The 20,669-nt window shown below is 41.1% G+C and overlaps 1 protein-coding gene across 2 annotated transcripts in view; it reads left to right on the top strand.

Moving 5' to 3' along the window:
* NELL1 (neural EGFL like 1) overlaps positions 1-20,669 on the top strand; it is a 716,398-nt gene that overhangs the window by 139,972 nt on the left and 555,757 nt on the right. For both annotated transcript variants that reach the window (XM_024558788.4, XM_024558787.4), the window contains exons 6-9: positions 8,794-8,866; positions 9,773-9,855; positions 17,070-17,204; positions 18,427-18,529. In XM_024558788.4, the coding sequence (XP_024414556.2) occupies positions 8,794-8,866; positions 9,773-9,855; positions 17,070-17,204; positions 18,427-18,529 (394 nt within the window). The remainder of the gene's footprint in view (positions 1-8,793; positions 8,867-9,772; positions 9,856-17,069; positions 17,205-18,426; positions 18,530-20,669) is intronic.

Genomic DNA, 20,669 nt, shown 5'->3' with positions numbered 1-20,669 from the left:
GAATTTGTCTTATTTGTAAAGTGGCAAAGATATCTTTCAAAATGATAATGCAGATTATCTAAGAATATGTTAAAAGGGCCTAGCTTATAGTAAGTTTGCAATATGCATCTTTCCCCTTTTTTATTATGTATTTAATGTTCTCTGTATGCTTAACACCATACTATAGAAATGGTAGGTACCTTTTCTGTCTTTTGGGGACTTCTCTTTGAGTAGGGGATTTGTGATTAGGAGAGGGAGAACAGTTAGTCCTATTACATATTCCAGCTTGGCGAATGTCTGGTTCTCTGAAGACGTAAGGACACTTGTACCGGAGACACCACATACCTGATAGAGACAGAAAGCACAAAGCGTGTTCATAGACTTGGACGATCAATCGCTTTTCTGTAGCGGTGGGTTGTAGGGGTGTGGAAGAGAGCACCGACAATTCCCGAATGCTTTCTATGTTCCAGACCTTGTGTGGCCCTGCACATACTACCTCCGTTAATTACATCACCCCTTAGGAGAATCCTGATGAGGTAGCTATTGTTATCAGCCAGCGGGACTCAGAGGGACTAAGCAGTTTGCCAGTCTAAGTGATGGAAGTGGGATTTAAGTTTAGGCCTTTTTTATTTCAGTCTTTGCCTATTCATCCAAACTTCCCTTCAATAAGTATTTTTTAGGGTCTTGCTTACCATGTGCTAGTCGCTGTGTTAGATGGCGGGGACATTGCACTTCACTACAGCATGTCTCATGGTGGAGACAGATCCTGTTGTGTTTTACCTGGGCTCCAGCCCAAAGGGATAGGCTGTTCCAGTGAGAAGCATCAGAAGGGATGGCATTTCCTCACAGGCCGTCTCCCTAGGGAGCAGGGTGAATCTCTTTGCTCCCCAGTAGGAGTAACTCATCTTCCTCTTAGAACCCCGGATGTCTGGCCATCCTTTGCTGCAGTGAAGCGGCTGGGCTAGGGGAAGTAGGTCAGTGTCTCGTTACAGAAACTACCTCCATCAATTTAATGCCCCCGTAAAAGAGGAAGCCCTTCTCAGGTGAGTCAGCACATCTTCAGGCTCTTGTTATTACAAGATAATATTTATCTTGTTAAAGCTGCCTCCTGGGTCTAAGAACCATGCCTGCTTTATTGCTCCAGAACTAAAAATGCTTATTATGTGCTTTCAGGTTAAAATAGCATTATTCTCTGTTTTAAATATTAACACTTTGCTTCATAGGCAAAGTAAAAGCAAAAACTCCCCCCTTGTCAACCCTAAGTTCTGGGCCCTGGTAGATCCTTAAGGATCATGCAGTAAAAGTGCCGCCGGTTGAGGAGCAGAGGCTGGCGCCTGGCACTTAGCCTCTAGTGTTGGGTAATTCCCATCAGACACACAGAACAGAAGCTGGGGACTTTTTCACTTCAAACCTGCATGCATTTGCGAAAATAGCTGGCCAGTAGTGATAGGCTTGTCTGAATCTTCCGATTGTCCCAGGTTTTCATCGTGAAGATGGTTGACTACCACTCAATATCTCTCTGATGTGTGTTCTAAGCTGATTATGCTGTTACTATTTCAGGGGGTAAAGAAATGAAGAACAAGGGTAGGTAAATGGCAGTGAGTTAAGGATGCTTCAGTGGCTGGGCCTTCGGGCAGTTTCTAAATGATCGAGATCTCGGAAAGAATTCACATCGAAAAGCCTTTCAGAGACCCAGGCTCTCCCTCTGTCTCCCTCTATTTCTGTCTCCCTCGATTTCTCTGTCTGTTGAGTGAATTAGGGTCTGAAACCTTTTCCTTACCTGGACATCACCGTCTCCTTAACAACCGAGCCATCACTGGGAAGTAAAATGAATTACATTTTTTTTTTGTAATGCCACAGCTGTTGTTTTTTTACCTCAGCTGGCTCCCATCATTCCACAGATGGTAAACATATGTTGATAGGCATATAGAAAAAGCAGCTATATTGGATTCCTCCCATCTCTAATTCTTACATTTCCTTTCCTGCAGAAAGGCTAAGTCACAGAGCTGGGAAATCTTATACATTTGTAGATTAATATTTCTGTGCATTAAGACTTTGGAAACAGCAGGACAGCTAATGATATGCTAATGAGCTGACAGTTTTTATTGATCATAATGAAAGTCGACAAATGTCTTTCTTGGCTTTTATGCAAGCTGGAATATTTTATTAACTGTCTCCAGGGCAGAAATACATAATTGGTTGCCTTTTGAAAATCCTCCTTGTGAGTTTCCCTGAGTCTGACTTTTGGTTAGCCTGTTGCCAAAGCTTGGGTCCTTGCCAGTTTATAAACGGCACGTATCTCCATCCATATGTTTACATGCCCTGCAGGAACTCTCCCCAGCCCCTTCCCTTTTCCCCGTCAAAGCAATTTGTTTCAGTGTTTCAGCATACCAAAAAATACAGCCGTTTCCTTCAATGTAAACAGAGATCTGCAGGGAAATAAGAGCGTGAAAAAAGAATTAGCATTTTTTTTTGGCTGCAAACTGCTTACATTTGTATCAGAAAGCTCTGAGTCTTAGAAGGACTTGCCTAATCTTAGTTATTCCTTACAGAAGAGTGTAATAATGGCATGATTTTTCTAATCTTTTTTTATTGCATCTTCCTATATTTCTTACCGTGAAATGAGAAATGTTCTTGAACAATGGAAATAATTGGGCATTAGTTCTCCCAGAAAAACACCCATGATGTACAACCTGTCTGGTGCAAATTTAATTTTTAGTGCCTGGTGAGCTGAGTGTAGGAGGTAGAGGGTGGCAGCAGGTAGGTGTAACAAAGAGGGAAATTCCATTTTTCTTCCCTCCACTAGTACTAATAGCAAAGTTTATTAATTTGGGCTCTGCACGTTAGGGATTTATTTAGCTACTCAGGTTGGCTAAGGTTTAGCATTGTACTAACAATGAGAAGACGAGTTTAGCAAATTAATAGTGTAAATAAGATCGTGGGGGGCGGGGGGGATATTAGGCTACTTAAAAGGGTCTCTATTTTCCAGCCCTGAAAAACTGGGCTGGAAATACATAATTGCATTATGTATTATTGCATTGCATTCTGTATTATACATTGTATTATGTATTATATGCATTACATTAGCAAGTAATATAAATCATTTGTTATGGACAGTTGCATAGTGTTTTTCAGTCAAGGCAATTAAGATAGGACCTTATTTTGATAGCAGGACTTCATTGTAACAACACCTTGTTACCTCCTGTAACTCTGAAACTTTCTCAAATGATATGTTATTATTACTCACACATGTTGTAGTGGCTCAACGCTGGTGTTGGAGTTTATGGCCTGGATTCAGGTGTCCTTTGGGAAAGCTACCTAAAATATTAAAGCCCTGGGTTTTGCATCGGTCAATGACTGGGTGAGCTGCCTTACCTCTGTAGTCCTCACTGGGCGTATAGCAAGATCACCTCTGAAGCTTTTTCAAAATCTGCATGACCGTCCTCCCTCAACCTCCTCTAAAATTCTGATGTGCATCCCTAGTTTAAAAACTCATGTCCTACATGTTCTTCACAGACTAACAGCTCTGAAAATTTTATTGTGAAATAATGTACAATTCATAGTTTTCCAGAGTTTGGTGCCTTTAAGGTACTTACTGTTCCTACCATGTGAAATATACTACAATAGGAACTGCAGGGGATATTGAGATGAAAATTTATGATTTTTACCTTTGTGGTTTTGATAATTTAGTGACTCTGTTGGCTTCAAATCAAGAAGATTTTACTCTATTCATACATTGAATTTGGATGCTATTTTCACCACTCTGAACTTTTAATGAGTAAACCCTACTGCTCCCAAAGAAACAAATAATTAACAGTAGAGCAGAGTTTTTCAAAGTGACCTTTCATCAAGGTCATCTAGGACAAGTTTGAAAAATGAAGGTTCTTGCCCTGCCTGGGTAGCTCAGCTGCCTAGAGCGTTGTCCCGATACGGCAAGCTTGTGGTTCAATCCCTGGTCAGGGCACAAACAAGAAGCAACCAAGGAATGCATAAGTAAGTGGAACAACATGTTGATGTCTCCCTCCATCTCTCTTTCTCTCTCCCTCTCTCTCTCTCTCTCTCCTCCCCCACTCCTTCCTCTCTCGTCTCTCTCTCAAAATCCGTCTTTCCCTCTCTCTAAATATCAGTAATTTTAAAGAATTTTTAATAAATGAAGATTCCTGGGCCCCCTCCAACCCTACTGAAACAGAATCTGGAGGTCGACCCATTATCAGAATACTAAATAGCCAAGGCGATTCTTAAGAAACGGGAAGTTTGAGAAGCTCTGCCCTGATGAGTGATCTGAAATAAAGCATAGGTCTGAATAAATGAGATCCAGTGGGGTCAGCTACCTTGTGCCCAGCTAGAGCTGCATTTTTCAGTTAAGTTTAGGTACACATAAAGTTAAATAAGGAGAAATAATAGAAATCTTATCTTTTGATCCCTCATTTCATATTTTTTTGCAGTGCACGAAGGCAACTTTTTATCCATAGAAATTTTCATAGATGATTTTTCTGGGAGAAAAAAAAGCTGTTGGAGCTACTTTGTAGTTTTATGTTGTATAAAAATCCTTTTTTTGTAGTTTTATAAAAAAAATAACTGCACACTTAACAAATGCTTTGTTATTGACAAATGTCCTTGTACTAAATAGACCATATGGCAATTCAGTGCAAGACCTTCCAGTTCTTGTTCTAGTGAAGGTGCTGGAATATATACACATGTATGTCTTTACATGTATACACATGTACAGTCAGACTCCTCTAGGTAACATTTGGTATTTATACAGTATATTGCCACCTTTGTTTTAATCCATCATGGAATTATATCCATTCCAATGAATTAACACTCCATCTTGATTCATTTGGCAAGAACACATTTTCATGCCATTTTGTGGGCTGACCCTCATGACCTTTTCTTAGAAATAAGTACAAAGTGCTTTGGGTTTTGCATTAATGGGCACTGAGAAGCTGCCAGCCCTTGTTTCTGTTTAGTTGAAGTCAACATCATTGACCTTTACGTACTGAGCTGTGTGACACGCAAGTGTGTGTCAGAGATTAATAGTGGTAAAGGAGAGAAGTGAGGAGGGAAGTAGGTAAGAAGAAAGATGTGAGAGAGGCAATCCGTAATTTATAATGTAACAAAATCAAGGGTCACACTTTAAAAAAGCAAAAGTGGTGTGTATTGTATTATGTTGCTGCAGGATAAATGAATGGGATATCCTTTACAAATGAATTTTCCTTATTTCTCCTTCAATTTTAAATGATAGCCTTGCTGGGTAAAGTAGCCTTGCTTGTAGGTCCTTGCTTTTCATCACCTTGAATATTTCATGACAATCCCTTCTGGCCTGAAATGTTTCTGTTGAGAGATCAGATGACAGTCTAACTGGAGCTCTCTTGTAGGTCACTACCTGCTTTTTTTCTCTTGTGGCTTTTAGAATCTCTTATTGTCTTTAAGCCTTGTCATTTTAATTATGATGTGTCTCGGTGTAGGCCTCTTTGCACCCATCTTGTTTGGGACTCTCTGCCCTTCCTGGACTCGTGTGGCTTTTTCTTTCGCTGTACTAGGGCAGTTTTTGGTTATAATTTCTTCAACTGGGTTCACAATCCCTTGCTCACTCTCTTCTCCTTCTGGTATTCCAATGATGCAGATGTTGTTACACTTCATGTTGTCCCAAATCTTTCTTAAGCTCTCCTCACTCTTTTAATTCTTTTTTATTTTTGCTGCTTTGCTTAGGTGTTTTTTCCTACCTTGTCTTCCAAACCACTGATTTGATCCTCTGCTTCATCTAACCTACTGTTTATTCTTCCCAGTGTACTATTTATTTCAGATACTGCATTCTTTATTTCTGACTGGTCCTTTTTTTAAACTGCTTTTATTTATATATATATATTTACTTTTAAGTGTCCTTATAATCATTACTCCAAGTTCTCTATGTGATAAATTACTTGCTTCCCCTTTATTTAGCTCATCTGGAGAATTCTTTTGTTCTTTCATTTGGGGTCTGTTTTTTTGTCTTTCCACTTTGGCTGTGTGTTTGTGTTTGTTTCTATGTATTAGGTATAACTGCAGACTCTGGTGCATACCTATGTCAGATGCTGTCTGTGACTGGCCCTGGGCTACTTGTTTCGACCTATTAGTGATCCACAGCTTGTGGTTCCCTCTTATAGGCCTGTTGGTGTGCAGAAAGAACCATGCCGTACAGCAAGGCTGGCTTTTACACCAAGACAGGCCCAGGGGAGGGTCAGCTAAAGTCTCAGAGCTCCCAGAGATCTGCCTTAATTGCTAAACTCAATCAGTGATATAAGCTCAAGCTGTACTCAGCTTAAGCTCCACACAGTGGGGCAGAGTAATTCCTGCAGACAAGGTTACTGCTTCGCTTCAGACTGATGCCTCATGAAGGAGAGTGCTCTGCCTGAGAAAGATGGCCTCTGCAGTTATGGGGAATGAGTCAGCACAGAGATCCTGGTGGCTGTTCCTTCAGTTCTTTCCCCAGAGCCACAAGCCCCAGACTCTCCTCATGCATCTCCAGTACACTCTGCCCTCCCTCTGCCAGAGCCCAGGGTAAGTGGCTGCAAATGGAATTTTGTGTTTAGCCCTTTAAGAGGCTCTGTGTCTCCAGCCATCTCTCTCTGGTGGACTGAAAACCCGCAGCTCTTCACAGCTGGATTTTATCTGGGTTCCTTTCCTGGCTCAGGTGCTGTAGGCTGAGGAGCCCAGCTTGGGGTTTAGTCCTCACACTTCTCAGGGAGGATTCCCCATGAATTGAAATATCCCTCTGGAACTTCAGCTGCTGCCCTTGGAAGCCCAGCCAGATCTCTTGTGCCTCCTCCGCACTCCCTACCAGCCTTGTGTTGAAGTGGTTTCTTCTGTCTACCCTTGGTTATAAAGCTTCTCTTCAGCTAGTTTTCAGTTGGTTTTTCAGGATGATTTCTCTACAATTTAGTTGTAATTCCAGTTTGGTCCTGGGAGGAGGTTTGTGCAGCTTCCACTTACTCTTCTGCCATCTTGAATCTCACAAATGGATTTTCCATTTGCTATTGGAAAGGTAATTAATATTACAACAAATGTATTCCAGATTTCTGAGTACTCTTTCCATGACTGATAAAAATAAGAATGATTTAGGGTCTTCCAATAAACAGGTAATAGTAGTACCCTATCTTTCCTGGTCCATGTGCTTTCACCACTTCATCCTCTCAGATGACAGAACATCCTGGTTTGCATGGGATTCTCCTAGGAAAACCCACATAGTCTGGTCACTCTACATTCATCCTTATTCACCCTGATTAATGTTTTCTAATGTGAAATTCGGTTCTCTCCAATAGTCTGTTCTTTGATGTAGATACATACAGCTTTCTCCTTAATTCACTTTTTTTCTTTTACCTTGAAAAGTAGCACATGCACAGAGATCTAAATTGTGATGGTTTTAGTTTGAACTGTATTGTTGACCCAGCCCTAGAGTGTTGGAAGGATCCTTAGCTTTTGCATAGAGTACAATGCTTCTTGCAGATGAAGCAACTGAAGCTTAGAGAGAGTGGTTCTTATCGTGTAAGTTCACCCAATTAGCCGGAAATGGATCTAGAACTGGAACCCAGGTTCCCTGACTTCCCATCCCATGCTTTTCTCAAAGTTTTCAAATGCACTTGATAGGTACCCTATCTTCTTAAAGGAGTTAATTCACTGAAAAACTGAGCCACTTCGCAACAGGAAGAAGCTGATGCACTTAGATTACACTCCATTAATTGTACCCTGGAATTCTTTTGTAAGAGATTATGGATTCACATGAATTCATATTCAGCAGAAGTGGCAGGGACTTCCTCCCCTGGTGAGGCTGTCTCATAATCATAAACACTGCATCATCCTGGAAGAGGAAAAGGTTAATAAATGTATCTAACTCTGAGGAAGAGGGCCTGAAATCCTGTTATTTCTATTAATTTTTTCAATTAATATTTTATCTGAAATAATAAGCAGAAAACAGCATCTGCTGTTTAGGAGATGAGCACATAAATGTTAAATGTTACTTCCTTTGAAAGACTTGTACACTATCTTAAGCCAATATTTTATTTATAGATTAAGTTCAATATTCTGAACCAGCTTCCACATTTTCCATCTGTTCTGTAATATCTCTTCCATCAAATCAGTTAAAAAAAAAAACACCTAGGAACCGAATCTTGAAATTCAACTGGAAAACTCCAAAGCCAAGTCATTATTTTCATTGAGAGATGGGAGCCCCCAATGACTTTCTTAAATTAGGGCTGCACTTCCAGAATTAGTTACAGAATTAAAAGACCACCTTTTACTCACAGTGAGATGTTGAGTGATGCTTAAGATTTCCCAGCCCCAAGTCATGGTAATTAGCTGAGAGCAAAGATTATTAGGAAATTTTCCCCAGGTCTAATTTTATTTCCTTGACTAAGTGAATCAACAGAAACATTTTAGTTTAATATGTTTCTGTGATCTTTTTGCTCCTGCTGAAACAATTCTATAAATTAGGAATATTTAATGATCCAGGATGATTAGGGCATTGAGGAGAATTTGGACTACATCAATGACTTTTCGTCCCATGGTTACGGAATGTTTTCTGATGGGTCCTTAGTGCTGTGGTGACTTTTGCCTCAACCGGTGGTTACTAAGTGTAGCTCTCTCAAGATGAATGTACATTTCGGCATTTCTGAGAGAAGATGGTTTGGAGTAGTTCAGTGTAGGCTAAGGCCGACTCATCTTTGGAATGAGGATATCAGTCTTGTTTAAAAATAACCTGCCTTGGAGAACATGCGACAAGGCCGTGTGAATGGGTAGCTGCGATCTTGATCCCCACCTTTCTCTTCTGTTACCAAGGGGATCATCCAAGATGGGAAAATCATCTTCATGCCGAATGGATACATAACACAGTGTCCGAACCTGAATCGCAGTAAGTAGCGACTTAAAGCATTTGTGAATTTTTAAATATTACATAACTCGTTTGTAATATCAGAGAAACAGGTCAGGGAGGATATGACGCACTATTTTCGGTGTTGACTGATGAGGTGGTAAGGTTAGTGAAAGAACTTAGCTATAGTACACACTTCTGTGTCTGTGAATGTCTAAAAAAGCTTGTGGATTATTTTATTAGCTTTAAGTAGAATTAAAATTTGAAAGTAAGAAAAATTACATTAGCAGTTTGGGTTCTATAGGTTGGTATGGTATGTTTAATATAATTATATATGTTTAAGAAACTTTTTTTGAATTGCTATTTCTTTAATTTTTTAGTTTCCAGTCCTATTGCTATCATTTTACATTTTTTACTTAAATTTCTTAAAATTGTAGTTTACATTTAATATTATTTTGTAGTAGTTTCGGGAGTACAGCTTAGTGGTTAGATGGTCATACACACTTTACTAAGTTTCCCCCGATATTGCCAGTACCCCACTGGCACCAGACACAGTTATTACAATGTTTTGGGCTGTGTTTCTTATGCTGTACTTCATTTCAAAACTATTCTTTAAACTGCTTGGCCTGGATTTGAGTTTTCTTTTATGATGATTTGCATTTTTCCAATCACCTCTCCATAAATATGAGGTTTAATTTGAACTTAAAAAATATGATACTGCCTTTCTTTTCAGTGAATAGTCCCTTTTCCCCTGTTCATTTCTTTTTGTTTATTAATAAAAGGGAAAAATCTGTATCTGAAATCCTCTGATTTTTCTGGCAGTTCAAAAAGCAATACTTGAACAGAAAGGCAAAAACTTCTCTACGTAGCCAAACAACTGCGGTTTTAAAAATTTCTCTTTTATATTAGCACTGTATCAACATTTGTTTTTATCTTTTCTTTATTGAGCTTGCCCAACCTGTAGTGATTTCTTAAGCCTGGTGCAAGGAATAATGGATTTACAAGAGCTTTTGGCCAAGATGACTGCAAAAGTAGGTATCTGAACTTCACTGGTGATGTTTCATTTCTTTCTCCACACTGGCTGGAAGTTAGAGTTATTGCTATAATGGAAACATTTTTAGCCTTGCCATCTGCAGTATGTTACTATGAAAATGGTTTATTCTTACATGAAATAGCACTACCTATAGTAAACATAGCAATTTCTGTCTTCAATACTATTAGGCTGCACTAAAATGTTTACTTGAAAAATGTTTGGAAGAAAGAGGGTATGTGTCACTGTTGATTCCCTGGGAGTGGAAAAGAATTTGCCCATTGGCTATTAAACTTGTAACACGGTGAGATGATGGATGTATGGTCAGAGCCAAATAAGTGACTGCATTTCGGATGTAAGAATAATTGCCAGTGATCAGAAGGGGCAAAACAGCTATTGTTAGGGAGAGATTATTGTCACAGGAAGGCATTGTAGCACATTTCTACTATATAACTCACCTCAGGACTGGTCGTGAGTTAAATAGTGAAGGACGCAAACTTGGTGTTTCAGCACCTTCAGTTTTATAATTCTGTATCCTTTTCTCCTCTGCATGGTCCATGCAACCAGAATCTTTTGAGGATCTGCTGTGTGCCGGGTGCTCTGTCAGGTACTAAGGAGGCTGGTGAACAAGATGTGATTTCCACCCCTGAGGTGCTCCTATTGACAGGCAGAGCCAAACATGTAAACAAATAGGGGCTTTAATACATATTCATAAAGTTTAGATTCATAATGAAAAGCCCTGAGCTTTGTGGTGAAAGGCATGAAGGAACAGAAAACGTGGCTAATGCTGCTGTTATGATACTAACCAGTTGTGAACATGAGTTCCAACCCAGGGCAAAGATAGAATTAGGTTGGGCCTAAGAGACATTATACCCTGCAAAAGGAAGAATTTTGGTAACAGTGAAAATGACACAGGAGTCCTATTCCACCGGTGGCTGTGACTGCTCCCTGCCACCAGCCGTGGTGCCAGGACGAACCTTGGTGGGTAGGTGTTCTGGTGGTGGGCTGTGTTTTGGACCCATAGATCGTGCTGCTGAAACCGATGTGTCTGTTTCAAACTAGGGTTTTGGCCACGTCCCGTCTTGTTGGGAAAGGAGAGACAGAACACTTTTCTGAGAGAGAAACTGAGCCTGAAACTCAAGAGCCTGATGCATTAGCTCTTACTTTGGAGTGCAGTGGAAACAGGAAATGCAGGCAATGATTTGCCTTCCCAGCTTGTGGCATAGAGAGGCTTTTCTTTCTTTCTTTTTTTTTTTTTTTTTACCTGTTTTAAAGTATACTTTATTTTTTAAAAATTTTTATTGCTTTTCAATTACAGTTGTATGCCTTTTCTCCCCATCCCTCCACCCCACCCGAACCCACCTCCCTCCCCCACTTTCACCCTCCCCCTTGATTTTGTCCATTTGTTCTTTATGGTAGTTCCTGTAATCCCCTCTCCCCACTGTCCCCTCCCCACTGTCCCCTCCCCACTCCCCCCTGGCTATTGTTAGATTGTTCTTAACTTCAGTGTCTCAGCCAAGTACTGGAAGGAACCTAAGTGCCCATCAGCAAATGAGTGGATCAAAAAACTATGGTACATTTACACAATGGAATTCTATGCAGCAGAGAGAAAGAAGGAGCTTATACCCTTTGCAGCAGCATGGATGGAACTGGAGAGCATTATGCTGAGTGAAATAAGCCAGGCGGTGAGGGACAAATACCATATGATCTCACCTTTAACTGGAACATAATCAACAAAACAAACAAGCAAACAAAATATAGCCAGAGAGGCTTTTATTTCATATTGTGTGGAGCAGCTTGATCTCGATACTGTCAATTATGTTGTAGCTTGCTACCAAACTTCTGGAACAAGAAGCACGTCACCCAGCCTGCAGTGATTGAGGCTGTCCCCTCCCTGGTGCTGAGGCTGCCCTTTCTCAGCCGGTCCTGTTACAGGGAGTGGCGTTCTTCTCTTTTTGGTCCTGCGTTATCCAAGATTCACACTGAGGTCTGTTCCCAAAGCATTCTTATGTAAAATGAGCCTTTGCGAGGCAGAAGATATTTAATTGTGGGCAATGGCAAGCAGAAAATAATTTAATCCACCTTCTCACCCCACGTCTCCCACTTTGGAAGATTTATAAGTCTGTTTCTTTTAAACAATGGATAGAATTATAATTAGAAAACTTGGGTCCTTCCATTTTCACTGCATAATTTGGAATCTGTGATAATCGAGAAGAGGAGCTGGCAGTCTTTTCCTGTAAAGGGCCACCTAGTGAATGTTAGGCTTTGCAGACTAAGAGGCAAAATTGAGACTATTATGTAAATATTTGCCTCATTTAAATGTAACCATTTAAAATACAACCACTGAAAAAACATAAAATTATTCTTAGCCCATGAGCCCTATAAAAAAGTATGTTGTGGACCAGGTTTGGTCCATGGGCTTTTGTTTGTCAAGTCCTCATCTGGAAAAGCTGGAAGGTAACCCGTACTAGGTAATATTTATTGAGTATTTACTATGTGTTATTTACAGCGCTTCACCTTTTTATAATCTGTCACTTTAATCCTCACAACAATCCTGTGAGCTAGGCTGGATTTATTAGTCTCCCTTCCAGAAGAGAAGACTGAATTTTGAGGAGGTTAAGTAACTTTTTTTTTTAAGTTATATAACTTTTCTCAAGCTAGTGGATGGCAGAGCTGGGGCACAAACTCAGATTCTCCAAGTTGAATGGTGACTGAGAAAGTTTATAGCTGGGGAAGAGAGGGTCAGGAAGAGCGACAGGAGGTATAAACCAGGGGTGACTGATGGAGGGAGGGAGGGAGGTGGGTGTTGTGGCAGGAGCGTGAAGGGATTGGTGAGAAGAGGAATGAGCAATAAAGAGAGAGGGCACCTGTGGGGAGTGAAAAATGAGCACAGAAAAGTGAGCACTTCTAGCAGCTTATAAAGGGGGAACGTTAGGGCAAAAACAAGGCCCCTTAATCCATTCTTTTTTGGTTGCTGCTACTTATTTTCCTTGGAAATGTGTGGATTTTTCCAAGTCTGGACCCGAGTCCTGCCTGGACCACACAGGACCACCTTCTATCACGTCCTCACCTTACGGGTGTTCGGATCAGAGACTGCGCAGAATCAAACTGCAAATGTAGGGTTGGCCAGGCAAATCCTCAAGAATCCATTTCCTTCTAGTCAGTGTGCCAACATCTGAAGAGCAAGATCTTCGCCTGTGCCTTGTGAAAGCCTCGTTTCCTCTTTGTTCAGTCTTAAACTGAGGTTACAGTCCTTTGGGGCCTGATCATCATGTAGGAGCTTCCTTTAGGGCACCCTGTTCTCTAACTCCTCTCCCCTGCACCCTGTACAGCCAGTAAGTTGGCAGCTCAGGGGTTCACTGGACTTGGTTTCATAGAGATTCCGTGAGATAGGCAGGTGAGATCCGGAGGTCTGGTTTGGTGCACGGCGCACAATGGGCATTCAGTGAGCCATAACTATTGTCAATTACATTGGTAAATCTAGGCAAAAAATAGGCAATGAGGGAAAGATGGTCCCTAAGAAAATGTGCACCTTCCCCAGGGCCTGGTATCACACAGCCTGGCAGGGGCAGTGAGTTGATGTCAGGGGCCTGGTGTAGAGCCAGGTGCCAGGAGGCCTTGGAAAGCAGCAGAAAGTCCTCACATGTGGGTCAGAGTGGAAGCTGTGGGATCCCAGCAGAGAGAAGCTCAGTGCACAAGCCGAGCAGGAGGTGGTAGCCAAAGTCACATCACACCACATGCAGATGCCAGAGAAGCCCAGGGGTTGGGTCTGCGTAGGAGGGCTTGCTGTTCCTTTCCTCCTTTAAGGTGGGGAGGATGGAGAATGATTGTGCCCTTGCTAGGTGTAGGGTGGGTCCTAGGCTTGCATGGCCCTTCAGGTGGCAGTGGTCAGGGTACACAAGAGCCCTCTTGAAGAATTCTGGTGCTCTGGCAAAACCATACGTTTTCTAAGGCAGAGAAGGTGCTGGGAAGCTGTCCCTGGCTGCTTCCACTGAGTGACCCATAAGAGACCAGTAATCCCCTGGCCTTCTCTGGAAGTTTCCTCATTATGTTTTGACATTGTGAAAGGTACCACATTCTGGGCCGGGTGCATTGTGATGGGGTCAGGCTCCGCCCTGCTTTGTAAGCTCTGGACGAAGAGGTTCTGGAGACTGGGAATTTCATGATTCCTTCTGTTTAAATTTTCAACAAATCTATTTATGCAAATCAAGCAGCATTTGGAGTGGCATTTCAGCTTGTAACGTATTTAATTTTGAGACTTTCATTGTTTTGAACAGCTCAATAGTGATTTTTCAATTAAGCTTAAAGATTTAACACAATAGAACAGTTCTTTGTTCCCTTCCATCTAGCAAATGCCAAATAAGTAGTATTTCAAAGAGAAAAAAAAAGCAATCCACCACATGACTAATGTACTCAGGTCCATTTATTGACCTCTTACTGTGAAAAAGGCTTCAGCTGTCTATCTCTGAATGTGTAAGAGCTGAGAATAAATGATTTGGTGCATGGTTGCTTACATAAATGCATGAACAAGAGTAAAACAATAGAGATGTAGGCTTGATACTGTATCTATCTTGGATCTGCAGGCATTCTTGGAGAAAATAGCAGGTAGTATAGAAATAGCTTTGGGAAATGAATTTGTGTAAATTCAGCGTGCTAACATCAGTGACAGAAAACGTAATTCAAATTTTGATTCAGAGTTGTTTTCTTTTATTGTTGCAACAGGATGTAGCAGAGAGAAAAAGGAAGGCGAGATTACATATTCGATGTCTTTGAAAAATTAGTTTTTTGTTTTACTATCTCTTTGTGTCTGTCTGATACACTCATGTTACAGAGAGTAGGACTTTTCAATGTTACCAGAAAAGGCTAAATATATTAAAAAACAAAAACAAAGTTCAGAGGGTAAAAACAGTTAGTCCTGAGAACAGCTTTTATTATTTTAAAGCTGAGGCTTTCCTTGGAATTGAGTTTTATAGTTGAGCATAGTGCAGTCTTGTTGGACATTACTGGGAATTGCCCTTTTTACCCCTAGGCAAACTCCTGGGTTTTCCGGAAACTGGGATAGATTCGGAATTGCCCTTTGGGCCATTTAGTCTTCAGGAGATTTTCTTGGAGTGCTACAGATAGCAGAGTTGTTCCAGGTTTCCTGAGTGAGACAGGACACTTCCTCTCACAGATACCCCACTCTGAGGTGGTTTTAGGAGGGATGCAGATGGAGGTCAATTTTTTCTTGTTCAGTCCCAGGTCAGCCACCAATCACTACCTTTTATAGGAACTACTGGGGCTATGGAATGAAGTAGATAATGTGTGATGTTTTCACTTCCTTTTTTATCTCTTTCCTACGCATGGTTTTGATCCTGTGAGCTCACCAAACTCTTGGGAGTGTATTTTCCCTTGGCTTCCTAAAGGATTCCTGAAAGAACTTAATTATCATAAATTCTAGAAACTCTATGATCAGGCTGGAGGGTTAAATGTAACCTGAACTTTGGGGATGTAGCCTTCATATTAGAAGAATCATAGGGAGCTAGTATTTCAGGAGCAGTCCACTCTCAGCTTCTTCAGGGTTGATCTGTGCATGTGGCTTGTCTGCGATCCTATTTGGTCTTTTCCCTGCCCATTGGTACCACCTGCAAAAGGCAGACCAGACATGAGATTTCTTGAGAAATTCCTAAAACTTGGAGGAAGAGGATGAAGTAAGTGACAAAAACCAAGGTTGGAATTTCATATGGATCCCATTTCCAGAGAGTGGCGCAGTTACTCAGAGAGTAACTGAGAGGAGACCGTGTGGATGGGAACCAGAGTCGATGCAGAAAGGTGGAGCTATCGTGACCCCGGTTCAACCACCAGATCTGTAAAGTACTGGCTTGCAATAGTCTTAGTTGGATCAGAGATTGACTTGGTTTCTGGTATGGGAGAGATATGTAACACATGGAAGTGTAAGTATGATTGAGGAGGAAAAGAAAGCCTATTTGATGAATTTTTAGGAAGTTGTATTTGTTTTCCAATTAAGGCAGTCTCCATGTAAGGAACAGGGAAGAAGGGAAATGCTGGTACTGGACTGAGTTGCTCCTTGTGCGGGTGTGGCAATAGAGTGATGGTCCTGCAGTTCAGGATTTGGCACCGCATTCTGGAAGGCATACTGGAGTAGACTGCGTGGCAGGTGATCGGGCGAGAGGATTCGAACCGTACTGGGAGGGGCTGTGTGGGGACCCCGGCGGGGCTGGCTGTGTCAGGAGCACACATGAGGGCAGGACAACCTCGACTGTTTGAAGGGAGGCACACTTGCTAGTATAGTTCCAAGGGCAAAACCGGATGTATTAGGGAAGAGGGAGAGATTGGAGGGCTCAAGCCAGGAAAGATGTTCAAGACATGCAGAGATAACAAAAAAAAAAAAGAAAGAAAGAAAAAGTCTTTCCTGGGGAGATAATGAGTCCCACCCATGGAGATGTGCACACAAAGACTGAATAGTCACATGATTGGGTTACCTATGAGGACATTGAAGCTGTATAATTCCTTTTAAATAAAAGATTCTTAGACCCTGTGATTAATGGTAACAGGTGACTTAGAAAAACGAAAACGTTTCTTTCACCAAATCTTGTTCTCCCCTGGGGTTTGGTTGCCTCTTCTGACCCTCATCTGAATGCCACAGTGGCTTCTCGGGACATTCTGTTTGAGCTGGAGAGAAGCTAGATCCTTCTATGGCTTTCCCTTTTCCTGGCCCCAGTTCCCCAGAATTATTCCTGAGACAGAAAGCAGTGACTCCCCAGGATGTAAACCATGACACCGTGGTCAGTACGTGAAGAACACGGAGAAGATGGTGGGAGATAAACGTAATCGCATCGGAGTTCCTCACCAGGGCTCCTGGAAACACTGTGATGCACCCTCAAGAGCACATTCATTACGAGGGCTTCCGTGCGGGGCTTTGAGCTGAACTCGCATATGTTTTGGAACACCCAGGGGGTCCCTGAGATACAGTTCAATGTCTCATTTGGAGCTCATTAGACCGTGGGAGCCAATATGTCTTTACTTTAGAATGATTCTACCTCATGTGAAAGAAAAAAAAAATCAACACAAAAAACATATCTGACTAAGGATCAGTGAGCTGCTCTGAGCATTTTTCCCCCTCCTACTGGAATTTATTTTTTCTTGTTGCTGGGAGCTTTGTTAGGGCAGTGCAGTTGAATTACAGAAATTACAGCTAGTAACTCTTGTTTGCAGCTAAATTATGCCGAGACAAGACTTAGTCAATTGGAAAACTGTCATTGCGAGAAGACTTGTCAAGTGAGTGGACTGCTTTACAGAGACCAAGACTCCTGGGTTGACGGGGACCACTGCAGGAACTGCACGTGCAAAGTAAGACTTGTAGACAAATAAGATGAAACACTGATTTTTAACTTATTTTTATCATTTATGCTCTTACAGATGTCCCTACCCCCAACCCCGGCATCGTTCATCTCCTCCTCGCCCCCCAGCTCCCACCTTCTCCCCTCTGGCTGTCACCACACTGTTGTCTGTGTCTGTGAGTCAGGCAGGTACTTGTATGTTCTTTGGCTAGTCCCCTCACCCTCTTTCAGCCAGTCCCTCCTCTGCTCTGACAGCTGTCAGTGTGTTCCATGTGTCCATGCCTCTGGATCTGTTTTGTTCAGCAGTTTATTTTGTTCTGTATTATACTTTTTAACAGGGCGTTTTCACTAATTATCGTGTGATCTAGTTCTTCACTATTAATACTAACTCTAAGAAGTAGTACCTTTGTACTAAGCCCCTGTTTGGTGATCTGTGCTGTTAGGGAGGGAAATTGGAAAAGGATCATTTCATACATAAATGATTGGAAATTAAGATCTGCTTTCTCTCAACAACACACTCTTAATATGATCTAATATTATTTTAAAAAGCTTACTGTTTGGAGTTTGGAGGTTAGACTATCAGAGAGGAAGAACTCCTTTGATTTTTCAAAGAACCTAGTGGTTAGGTTCATTCATGAACTTTTCTCTGCTAGAATAAATTTGAAAGGGGGATTAATTAGTTCTAGGTGTTTTTTTGTTTTTACAAGGTAGCTATCATTTGTTTCACAGAGTATCAAGACCCCTTGACTTTGAGATATTCAGCATTTGTATATGCCTTCCTCTGTTTCAGAGAATTATGGGAGCCCTCCCCCCAAATTGATATGTAAACTGTATCCAGCTGAAATTATTTGATGCATATCTGAAGAATGCCATTGTTTGTCTGAGAAAATACAAAACAGATTGCTAGAGCCCCAACAGTGATTGAAAGGGTCTGCAAAAGGTGTTATTTATGTTCTTGAAAAAATAGGCTTTTTGTTTTCTGCCTAATCTACTTAACCCACATGGGCAGGTGGAAAGAAGCCAGTGATATATATCAGAAAAGTAATTGAGGTGGCCTGGGTTCATTCAGGCTGGAGAAAATATTTTATTTGTGGTCCTAGAGCGGACTGGGAATTCCTCACACAGCTTCTGTGTTCCTGATGAGGTTTCTGGGATGAGCTGTGAGCTTTTTCCGCAGCAGGGACCTGCAAAGGGCACTTCTGAGATGGCTTTCTTTGTCCTTCCTTCTGCAGAGTGGAGCTGTGGAATGCCGGAGGATATCCTGTCCCCCTCTCAGTTGCTCCCCAGACTCCCTCCCCGTGCACATTGCTGGCCAGTGCTGTAAGGTCTGCCGACGTAAGTACTGACTGAGGGTCAGGGTGGCCCTCTGCACTTTGAGTTTTATTTCCTCCCCTCTATGTGAGGCCTCGACTGATTAACATTGATGAAATGAAGCACCAGTAGTTGATGTAATGTTAACTGTATGGTAAGAAGAGGTGCTGTATTTTAATCATTTGTGATGTGGCAGACACTTTACATAGGCTATTTAAAAAAAAATTCTCACATTAACCCCAATTACGTTTCTTCTTTCCATTCTGTGTAGAAGGAACTGGTGTTCCCAGGGATTTAGCCACTTGTACAGGATCAAACAGCTGATAATGGGTGGAGTCCATCTTTAACATCGTAACTCCAAAGCTCCATGTGTTTGGTCCTCCTCATCCTGAATGATCAAGTTAAGGGCCAAATTCAGTGTTTTGACATTCTGAGGTTTTGGCCAGATTTCTTGTTATTAAAAGGTTTTTGTTAGGAATTTTGGGATGAATTTCAGCTATAATACTAAAATAATTTTTCTCATAGTTCGCTTGTGCAAGTTATACAGTGATTTAAAAATCCTTTTCCCTCCATATTGCAAAGGGCACTATTTCAAGTGAAATAGTGAAGTGAACATAGAGACAAGCAGTGTGTAAAAGCTGCAATTTAGAATGCTTATCATATGCCAGTTACCCTGCGAGGTTCTTGACTTCTCCTAGCTTATTGAATCCTCACCTCAATCCTTTTGGTGGAGATTATTATTATCTCTGTTTTACAGGAATCTTAGGCTTAAGGAAGTTAACTTACCAAAGTCACAGGACCAGTGATTGGCAAAGGCGAGATGTAAAACTAGTTCTCTTGGACTGCAAAGCCCATAGTCTTTCATGAAACTGTAGGGTCTTCTGTAGAAAATGAGAGTTTCGGTTAGAAATGTGGCATCCTAGAGATAATTTTCAAGATCCTTTCCCTGTTGAAATCGCCAACATCATTACATTTCAAAAGACAGTGGCTCAGCTTTTTGCCAACAACAGCCTGTTACCTAATATGACTGTGGAAGCGGGGATAGCTGGTCTGGTCACACCTGCCCAAAACTTTGTTAAACTCAGAAGAAGCTTTTGAATATTCCCTTTTCTCATGGTTGGCAAAGCACACTCATTACTCAGGGGAGTGTCCTTGGAGTTATCTAAAAAAAGAACCTTACTCATTTCTGTCTCAGAAGCTTCGGAAGTTACATCTGGCAGTACCTTTAGCTCAAGTGCCCAGATGCTGAGGTTACAGTTTGCTACTATGACAGAAAGATAGCTTTTAGTAGGTGCAGATGTTTTTTTCCAATTTTGATATTTTATGTAATAATCAACAGAGGAAGTTGAAAAACTACAGGGAATTTGTATTTAAAAATATGAGATGTTTTAAACTATTAGGCATTCTCTGGACAGATCTGTGAGTGCTTTTTCTTAGAAATTATTGTTTGGATGTAGGGGGTAGATGAGTCTTTCAGCTGTTTTGTGTTTTAACCTTTTGATTTTCTAATTGTGAGAGCAATGTGTTTATTTTGTAACACTTGGAATCCACAGAGGAAAGAGAAAGATGGAAAAATCTCCCATAGCACCACTACTCGGAAACAAACACTCTTGAAATTTTAGTGGATTTCATTTTTTAAAATTTTATTTCTTGCACGATTGAGATCTTATTGTGCAGATAATTTTTATTCTATTTTGTTGACTTACCATTATCACTTAAGTATATTCCTATGTTTTTAAAAAGTCCGTATAAAGCTGATTTTTAGTGAACTTCATAGTGTTCCATTGTTTGGCTGTTACCTAACTTATTTAATCATTCCTCAATTGTTGGATATCTAGGTTATTTCCTACTTTCCACTCTAATATGTTTCTGTTTAGTAACATGTTTTGTATAGAAAACACATTTTTGTATATTATATTTTCTTAAGGTAGAATTCTCCAAAGTAGAATAACTGGGCCAAAAGTCTGACATTTTTCCTGGCTGGTGTGGCTCGGTGGATTGAGCACTGGCCTGCAAACCAAATGGTTTCCTGTTTGATTCCCAGTCAGGGCACATGCCTGGGTTGTGGGCCAGGTCCCCAGTAGTGGGGGGTGTGAGAGGCAACCACACACTGATGTTTCTGTTCTTCCCTTCCCCTCTCTCTAAAAATAAGTAAATACAATCT

The sequence above is a fragment of the Desmodus rotundus genome, chromosome 5 (genome assembly GCF_022682495.2).
Source record: "Desmodus rotundus isolate HL8 chromosome 5, HLdesRot8A.1, whole genome shotgun sequence".
Taxonomy (NCBI): domain Eukaryota; kingdom Metazoa; phylum Chordata; class Mammalia; order Chiroptera; family Phyllostomidae; genus Desmodus; species Desmodus rotundus.
This window is presented reverse-complemented; position numbering and strand designations above follow the sequence as displayed.